Source organism: Eschrichtius robustus, chromosome 13 (assembly GCF_028021215.1).
Source record: "Eschrichtius robustus isolate mEscRob2 chromosome 13, mEscRob2.pri, whole genome shotgun sequence".
NCBI lineage: Eukaryota > Metazoa > Chordata > Mammalia > Artiodactyla > Eschrichtiidae > Eschrichtius > Eschrichtius robustus.
This window is the reverse complement of record NC_090836.1, coordinates 3,750,953-3,760,228: the sequence shown is the minus strand read 5'-3', so window position 1 is coordinate 3,760,228 and position 9,276 is coordinate 3,750,953. Positions and strand designations below refer to the sequence as shown.

The following is a 9,276-nucleotide window of genomic DNA, read 5'->3' as shown; positions in this document are numbered from 1 at the left end:
ACGTATTGTCCGCATTTTGCAGATGATGAAACCAAGAGAAGTTCAGTGAGAACGCAGTGCTCACACGGACGCCAACCACGTGCAGAGTGGGAGCCGAGCCCGGTCCTCCCGAACCAGTGCTCTCTCCACCCAGGCGTGGTCCCTCTCTATGGGTGAAAGCTCAGGCGCGACCGACAGCCGATAAAACAGTTGTGGTCAGGAGGGATCTATAGTGCACACAAAGGCATTTCACGAGCTGTGACCCAACACCAACAAAAGGAGAGATTTAGTTACAGCCTGCAGCTCTGCCCATCCACCCCCTGCACGCAAGCTCGCAGCCCGCGAGACCCACGCGGCCGCCGTCTGGTTCCAGGAGTCCTCTCCTGTGGGGGAGGGGCTCGCGCTGGGGGGATGACAGGAAGGTTCCTTCTCCCCCCAGCAAATCTGGTCCATCACCAAGGCTTGTCGGTCCTCCCGCGGGTCCCTGTCATGTTTCCCCCACCCCGCTGGTAACTCCCTTCGTTCTTACACTCTAGCCAGAGGGATGGCGCTCAAGGGCAGAGCTGAGCCGGTCCCACGGGCTTCAAACCTCTCAGCGGGCACCCACTGCTCTTAGCTTAAAGTTCAAACTCACCCACCGGCTCACAAGCTGCGACCCCTGCCCAGCCCCACTGGGGGCCTCTGATAACTTGTTCCCGGCCCCTCCCTCACACACTTACAGGACCCCAGGACTGGCCATCTGTGGCGGGTGGCAGACGCCGAGGTGGGAGCTGGCCTCTCGTGCGGCCAGCTCAGGCCGCCGGGACAGGCCCCCAACCCCAGAGACCCCTCCCCGCCCAGCAGATCTGTAGCCTGGGCCCGAGGAGGGGAGGAGAGGTCCTCGCCGTGCGCTGTGCGTGGACAAGGCAGGCTGGTCCCTCACACCAACCACCTCGTGAAAAAGTCACAGTCGTGGCTCAGTGGACACAAACACCACAAAGAGACAGGCTGCTTGTGCTTTTGACACGTTATCAGTTTTTATTTAAAAACATGCTAAAAACACGGCGTTCCGTAAGCCAGGACCAGGATGAAGGTAGCGCACAGATACGGCATCGCAAGCAGAAAAGTGCATTGAAACCAGCACGCGTGCCCCCGGCTCGGCCACGCTGCCCCAGCGGGCAGGGTGTGGGCACAAGCCCCAGGCCTGGCCCTCGAGGGGCCCGGTCAGCGTGGCGAGGCGAGGACACGCCCTGGACTTGGCCTCATGGCGGCGGAGGGGGGATGGGAGAACAGGAACACAAGAGGCCGGCCCTGAAGGGCCGAGGGACAGGGTGGACCTCAGGTACCCGGCTCCCGCTCCGTCCTGGCTGGGTCCCTGCTGTTAGCACCTCCACCAGCGGTGGGCAGGGGCCGGAGAGGCGGGGACATCCTTTCCATCCACCTGGACCACTCTTTGGCCACCAAAGCAAGGAGGGACGGCCATCTGGTCCAAGTCAAACCAGAACACCTGCATGAGGGTCTAGGGTGGGTCAGCAACCTTTCCAGCGTGAGAGGCCATGACGCAGGCCCACGCTGGACGGGAGAGAGGAGAGGGCCTCCAGCAGGGGAACAGGGGTCGGCACCTGCTGGGGTCCCCAAGGGCCATGCTCAGCCCTGCTGGCTCACCTCCCTTGCGAGACGGCTGCAGAGAGAGGCCGAGTGGAGACAGGCACTCCCCTGACGTCTGCAGGACCTTGGCCTTGGGAGTCAACTCTGTATACTACCTGCATCAGACCCCACTGAGCTAACTGTGACCTTGGCAGGGGAGTCGCCAGGGAGCGGTTTCACTCAGGTAGTGCTGCCCACGAGAGCAGGGTCGGGAGAAACTGAGAAGGTGCTGGGCCCCATCACGGACATCACACGGCACGCCTTCTGTGCGGGGGTGGGGACCGCTCTGCACGATGGGCGAGGGGCTGGGAAGAGCCCCCCCGCCGCCGTGCGCGGAGCCCGCCGCCCGGTGTGGACTCGCCAAATGACGGAACAGCCAAGCACAGGGTCAGGCGAGAAGGTAGTTTTGGGGACTGTGGACAAGGCTCTGTGGACAGACGGACGGGGCAGGGGCTGGCGGGAGGAGGGAGCCGGAGGCAAGGGCCCCAGGGCCGAAGGACGCCCCTTAAGCTCCAGAAACGTAAGATGCCAGCGAGGCCATACACCCCCAAGGTGCTAGGCTTTTGCTGTTGATTTTAACAAAAATTTTACATTGCGTTGATAGGCATAAACAAGCCCCCCAAGACGAACCCACTATGCAGCAGTCCCACGGTGCCACTCGAACGCTTGTTTGTGGCGGGTCCCTCGCAGTGGAATGAATGGTGGTGCATCTGCTCTGGGCTCTGCAGACCTGGGCTCCCGGGAGGTGGCCGAAGCTCCTTCCCAGGAAGGCAGGGCCAGAGGGTGGGGAGGGCCGGTCCCCTGTGGCCTCCACCCACAGCCCTGCCCACAGGCTTTCCCATGATCACGCCCACTCCCGTCTCAGGAGGTGTTCTCTACTCTGCCCAACTCGCTGAGACCACCCTACTCTCCGCTCCCCCGCACCCAAAAGCTCGACTCCTGAACACACCAAAAGTTCTGTACTCCTGGTCCCAACCGTCTTGTACTTAAGGGGAGAAGGGGGCTGCTGGCTGAGTGGCCAGGTCTCAGCTCTCGGAACAGACAGGTGGAGGCTGGGGAGGAGACAGGGCCCCCCGGGAGGTCAGGGCACCCATCCAAACAGTGCAGAACAAAGGCAGCGCCCAGGCGAGGCCCACCTGGGGAAGTACCAGCTGGTGGGGAACCTTTCCAAGCTCAGCCCCATGGATTCTTGACTTATTTTTTTAACTGCACAACTTGCTTAGACCAGCATGAACCCTAGTGGGGGCACCTCACTGCAGGCGGATGCCCCCCAACTGTCCATCTCCAGGCCCTGACTCAGGCCGCTTTGTCCTGGGGCTACTGTAACAGGATCCCGTCTGACCTCTCTTGGGTCTTCGGTACTCTTCCTTGGGGTCACAGAGGACGTGATCACCAGTCACCCCAGCATCCATGAACCCCAAGGAAGGAGGTGAGGGTCCTGGGACCCGGGTGGACATCCCTCCCTCCCTCCCAGCAGGGAGTCAGCAGCCGAGTGACTCTGGCTGGACCGATCACGGCTCCGCCCTCCCTCTGGTGGTCGTGGGTCCTCTGCTGCTGTCTGAGCAGCTCCACGGAAGGACCGCTTCCCCTTCCAGAAGCAATGTGAGAGAGTGAGCAGCATCTGAACTAGAGAGGTATTTGTCCACGAGTTTCTAGCAGGAATGTCTGTGAAATAACGGGTTTGCAGAACCTGTCGCGGGAATGCCCGCAGGGGTGGAAGGGAGCCTCCCGGGCCCACAGAGGGCAGGAGGGAGGAAGAATGGAAAAAGAGCTGCTCAGCAGTGACGCATAAGGACCCACGACCGCCCGGCCTCGTTCCCAGCAAAGCACCCGCGCCCCCAGAGGACCCCCGGCCCTGGCCTCTAACGCGGCCTGGGCCCCGGCAAACGCTGCACCCTGCAGGCCTCGGCCCCATGCGGCCTCCTGTGCCCCCCTCTCCCCTGCCTCTCCCAGGCTCCCTGCTCCCCCTCCCTCAGTGCATCCTGGCGAGAGCCTCCTGAGTGTGCACAGCGGTCTGTCCTGACAGAAACCGGGCGGACACGCCCTGTCCCCGCCTGTCCCCACCCTCAGAAAGAAAATCAAACCATTACAGAAATCAACACAGTAAAAAGTTATAAATCAGAAAGCTAACCCTAAACTTATCCAAGAAATAGTATTCCTGAATAATCGTAATCAGAGTAAAATAAAACAGAAAAGCTACACTGTAAGGTATAAAAAGCCTGGGCGAGATGTTTCCAGGGGCCCGGCCGGGAGACGGTCCGCCCCGCCCGCGTCCGCGCACCCGCTCTCCGGGTGGCCAGGGGCACCGGGGCCTCCGCCGGGCAGTCTCCACCGGGAGGGAGCCCTGCGCCTCCCGCCCCACGCCACGCGGGGACAAAGTGTCAGCGGAGGAAGGACAGGGCAGAAGCGCACCGGTGCCGGGGGGCTCCCAGAGCACACCCTCCGCCCACCCTGTCTTCTTTGGCAAATGCACAGGAATCCGGGCGCCCCGGCACCCCAAGGTCTCTGCGCCTTCTCCTCCCTGGCCTCCGCCCGCCGAGAAGGCTGCAGCGGGTGGCGGGGAAGGCGGGCCGGGGCGGCGGGCGCAGGGGTCAGCGGTCGGGAGGGTGCGGGCAGGCAACACAAGCTGAAGGCCTCTCCCCTGGCACAGTGTCCGCGGGGCCGGGGCGTTCGGCCGGCCCGCTCAGGCATCGTATTTTTTCCCAGTCCGGTGGATGTGCTGGAAGAGGGTCATGGAGAAGGCCATGCCCAGAATCTGAAAGACACAGGGAAGGGGCCTCAGATGGGGGCCACGGGCACCCAGAGCGCGCGAGGCAGCCCCCTGCAGGATGCAGATGCTGGCGGAGTGAGGACAATGCAGAAAAGAGGAGGCCACACGCGGGGACCTCGGCCGCTCGGACTGTCCGTGCGGGACGTCACCGAGCTCCGAGGCCCAGAAACCTGCTGTTTCAGAGCGCTGCGGTGAGGACAGGACCTGACCCTAAGTGGCAGCCGACGGGGAGCTGGGGGCGTGGGGGGGAGCGGCAGGACACTGACAGCCCCCCACCTCACTTCCGCGGGGTCCTGGGGTACACGGCGTGGCGTCTGACCTCTGCTGCGTTGGGAGGACGTTACCACTCATCTGGGTCCCCTCAGCCCCCCGATCCCGAGCAGAGCAGAAGATGCAGGAAGCCAGCCTGCGGCCTCCCGGGCACCGGCACTCGCCGCACACCGTACTTCCCGCGGCACTCACACTCAAGGTCTGCCCGTGACCTTGGAGACCGAGGGGCCCAGCCTGGCCCCGGCGTCCTGGTCCAGGCCTGGCTACAGGCAGCCCTGAGCCGAGCCCCACTCTTGGCACCGGAGAGACCCTTGCTCCCGCGAGCCCGTCTTCCATCAGAGCCCTGAGCAGGGACAGTGGCTTGTCCGCTAAGCTCGGAGGCTCGCAGATAAGCAGACACGGTCAGGCCCTCGGGGTCTAGGGAAGAAAGGGGACTTCGTGCAGGATGCTCATCTTCCCGTGGACGGACCAGTCAGGGTCAGGTGGTCACCAGGGGTAGGAGTTACACACAAGTGGGCAAGGAGGGAGCCCATAATGCTCCCCGAGAAAGGCCGGGGGCTCCTGCTCTCACCACGTCAGCCTTCTCTTCAAGGAGGGAGCCGGGGGCCCCTCCGAGTCCCCCTCCGTCACCCACGCTGGGCCTTGCACAGCACGGCCGCCTGCGAAACGCTGGCTAAGGGCAGCGAGCCCTTCCCGAGCACCTCCCCTGTGCGACGTTTCGGGTATTAAACTCATGTAACGCTAAGAAGTGGCCCGCGATCACGCCCACTACACGGATGTGTAAACGACGGCACAGCAGCTAAGCCACTTGCCAGATCACACGTATCCCACGGGATGGGACAGACCCCGCGGAGGCCGCCTGTAGGCCTTGCTCACGACTGATGCCTGAGGACTCACCGCCGTTCAGTTCAGTCACAGGGTAAACGTCCCCGTGCTGTGGGGACAGGCATGTCACAAGCAAACCCATGGGGGCTTCCTGCGATGCCAGCACAGGCCCAAGGCTCAGAGAGATGTGACAATGACACAGCAGCGCCCTGCAGGCTCGCGCAGGCCCCAGGGGAGCAGGCCGGGCGGGGAGGGGCGGGGCCGCCCACCGGTTCGTCTCTCCCTCGGGCTTTCGGGCTGGGCTGCGTGAGGCTGGGCGGCCCCCTTACCTGCATGGTCAGGATGCACATCCCCACCGTGCCGAGCACGTGCTTATTGTCATTAAACCACGTCTTCACCTTTTCGTAGCAGCCCTGGGGAGCGAGGACCAGAGCTTCAGGCGCTGGCGTGACCGTGGGCCCCTCGCCCGGCCCCTACCTCGCTGCGCCTCTGCCCCTGCCCCCAGCCCCGGTCCTCTTGCCTTCGGGCATCTCCCCCAGGGGTTCCGCCTACAAGGCCCCGCCGCACAGCCCCAGACCCCATTCCCCCCGACCTCCGACGCCCCCAGATGTGGGCCCAGATCCCCCACTTCCCACCTGCCTTCTGGCTTCAGGCCCGTGCGTCCCCGCCCGTCCCACATTGGTGGCCCGGGCCACCGTCCCCAGGCTGTCCACCGCACGGACCCCTGGGGTGGGGTGGGGTGCAGCCTCACCGTCCTCCACACGGGGGCGCTGCTGTTGCGCCCACAGCCCTGGGAGTTCTCCATGCAGCAGCGGTCGGGAACCGTGTTCTCCCCCAGCACCGGGTACCAGTCTGTGTAGTCGGTGACACCACAGCACCGCATCTGTGGGGGGAGGGGCACGGGGTCAGACGGGCCACACCCGGCGTCCCCCTTGGGCTTCCCCTGCCACCCGGCCCCCACGGGAGCTGCCGCCTGGAGTTCAGCCTTCTCGTCCCTTCTTTGGGCCTCAGCCAGGCCCAGGGGAGGAAGTGATCTCTCCTTCCCGGAGGCTGGATGGGGAGAAGGCAATGCCGCCTGCCCTCTGAGCTGGGCGCTGGGCGCTGGGCAGGGCACTCAGCCCTCCGCTCGCCCACCAGCCCCCTGGCTCTTGGCTTTGTGGATAGTCCCAAGCTGGCTGCAGCACCCAGCCCGCTGGGGCTGTGCTGACTCGTTTCCTCTTAGAACAGAGCCTCCTGAGTCATGACAAGGGAGGCAACCCTGTTGCTAAAATAAGTTGTCGTTCGTGCCAAAGCTTCAGAAAGGAAGGGCTTGGACGAGGTGCCCTCTCGATCATCCGTCCTTCCCAGCTCCCTGGGCCCCACAGCTGCAGGCCACGTCCAGGCCCTGCTTGCCGTCCTCCCCGACCCCCCCACCCCTCTGCGGCTGCCGCACGGTGTCTGACCCAGAGAGCCGGGGTGCCCAGCCGGGTCCCAGAGTCTGAGGCCCAGGCCCCGCCCCCCTGCCCAGCACGACCCCGCACCTCGGCCTGGATGATGTTCCAGGCGTTCTTAAGCCCCACGTTGTTCTCTGAGTTGTACAGCAGCAGGCCTTCCTTCAGGTCCTTCCTGGCGTTCTCGTTCACCTGACAGGTGAGGGCAGACTCAGGTCGGGGGAGAGCAGGAGGCCGCCCTGCTCCCCAGCTCTCCCAGGTCGGCCAGGACGGCTGGCCACAGCTCTCCCGGGCTGGGGAGGCCCGCTGGGGACGGGGCGGTGACCCTGGAGAGCTGAGCTCTTCGGCCCAGAGCTGTGACACGGAGGCGGGGACAGCCCAAGCCCCTCAGCTGCCCTGGTCCCAGGACCAGCCCCGCACAGGCCACCCTGCCCCCAGGCCACGACACCCCCCAACGCTGCCCCTGTCGGGACACACCCTGGGAACCGCAGGGTGCAGATCAGCCATCCTGAGTGTGGGTCCACCTCTGCTTTGTCTGTGAAGTTGCAAAATAACATCTACCTCTGGGATTGTTGTGAGAGTTAAAGGAAAGGACTCCTATAAAGAACTGAGAACAAGGCTGGCCCGCAGGAATCTCTCAGCATTATTCGTGCCTCCTTTTCAGAGATGCAAAGGAACTACTGTTACAAATGCTAAGAGTGCCTCTCCCTCTCAGTGAGGCTCGGGCACCTCTTTCAGGACCAAGGAGAAGATGGTAACACGGTTCCGGGTACAACACACCCAAAGGGCCCACCGAGCCCGAAGCACACGCTTGGCCAATCGTTCCTGGTGGTCCCAGAAGAAGTTCCCCAACTTTGCAGGGAACTGTCCAGCCTGGCGGGGTCACCAGGGGTCCCCGCTCCACCCTCCTGAACGCCCGGTGCAGCCTGGGAGCAGCTGTCTGTCCCCAAAGGTCTCTGGACGTAGAAGCAGAGCTGCCTCCACTGTGAGCCCGACGCACTGTCACCTGGAAGGCTCCCCTGTGCTACCAGTAGGTTACCCTCCTATCACCCAGCCCAGACACCTAGTGAGCTCTGCATCCCTTCCCCACAACTGTGTCTGAATACTCCCAGTGACGGGGAGCTCTCTGTGCCAGAGGCTGTCCGTGGCATCCCTGGGTCATTAGAGGACTCCACTTCCTAAGACTACACAGGGTAATAAGCCCCCCACCAAAACCTCTCCTCTGGGCCCTTCTTAGCGCTCCTCTCCTCACAAGTACGAACTGTCACTGTTTTTCCTCCGGCTTCCCAGACCCACCCCCAGGGGCGATGAAATTCCATACGCCCCCTCCCTTCCTGGAAGGCTTACCTTGTCCATGTAGACAAAGAAGAGGGTAATTAATATCAGCTCCGCCAGGAGGATGACCAACAGGACGATGAAAAACTGCAAAGAGAAGGTCCAGGCGTGGGCACGCGGTAGGGCTCACGGCTGGGGACGGGGTGCAAACGGGGTGTCAGGGGACAGGTAACACCTAGACCGGATTTCCCAGGTATGGGAGAGGCCACGGCTCCCGAGGACTCCCAGATGGGGAGGGGAGGGACATAAGGCAGACACCAGTTAAGGAGTGGGAGGGGCACGTAGGGCAGGGGTAGCCAATCATGAGGAAGAGGGGTGGGGTCAGGCAAAGACCATTCTAGGAGCTACTTCTCCGGGCTCAGGCTGGGCACCCAGTGGGCTCAGTGGCTCAAATGCAGGGCGATCCAGCGTTCAGAGGGCTGGGGGTCTGGGGTCCAACTTACACTCAGGAGGAGGCACCTGTTCTCCTTGATGGCCCCCAGGCAGCCGAGGAAGCCCGTCACCATGACGATGGTGCCTATGGCGATGACGAGGTTGGCTGCAGACAGCGATGGGAAGCTGGGGGAGAAGGTGGCAAAATTGCCTTGGGACACGGAGAGCCAAATGCCCACTCCAAGCAGTCCACAGCCACAGAGCTGGAGAGAAAGGGAAGCCTGTTAGCCCGGCACTGCTCTGGTATCCGTCTCCACAGGACTCAAAGGACTGCGTTTCCCTCCACTGCCCCCATTGCCCCCGGCCCCAACCATGAGACACGGACAGGGTACAGCTGGGTGGTGTGACCTGCACAAAGCCCCCAGCCTCTCCGTGTCAAACGGGATGGCACCAGCTTCTCGAAGCTCGGAGGGTCACGTCAATGAGGACAACAAATTAAACAAGGCACAGGGAAAGCATGTAACAAGTACGGAAGGTCCTAGCTGCACGTGCATGGCCATGGGGGTCCCACTCAGCAGAGGAGGGCCTGGCGCTCAGGAAGGAGGCGGGGAGGGGCCACGTGGTCATGGAAGCAGGTGAGGGGTTTGGGAGGGAACCGCTGAGCCAGTT

At 63.3% G+C, this 9,276-nt stretch overlaps 1 protein-coding gene across 6 annotated transcripts in view; it reads right to left on the bottom strand.

Annotated features, from left to right (window-relative positions):
• Positions 1 to 986: 986 nt before the first annotated feature.
• The window catches only part of TSPAN9 (tetraspanin 9), a 272,676-nt gene continuing 264,386 nt past the window's right edge, over positions 987 to 9,276 (bottom strand). For all 6 annotated transcript variants that reach the window (XM_068562153.1, XM_068562155.1, XM_068562154.1 and 3 more), the window contains 6 exons: positions 8,679 to 8,870; positions 8,248 to 8,322; positions 6,991 to 7,092; positions 6,222 to 6,353; positions 5,800 to 5,883; positions 987 to 4,360 (listed from right to left, as the gene is read on the bottom strand). In XM_068562153.1, coding sequence (XP_068418254.1) covers positions 4,289 to 4,360; positions 5,800 to 5,883; positions 6,222 to 6,353; positions 6,991 to 7,092; positions 8,248 to 8,322; positions 8,679 to 8,870 — 657 coding nt within the window. In that variant the 3' untranslated portion in view covers positions 987 to 4,288. The remainder of the gene's footprint in view (positions 4,361 to 5,799; positions 5,884 to 6,221; positions 6,354 to 6,990; positions 7,093 to 8,247; positions 8,323 to 8,678; positions 8,871 to 9,276) is intronic.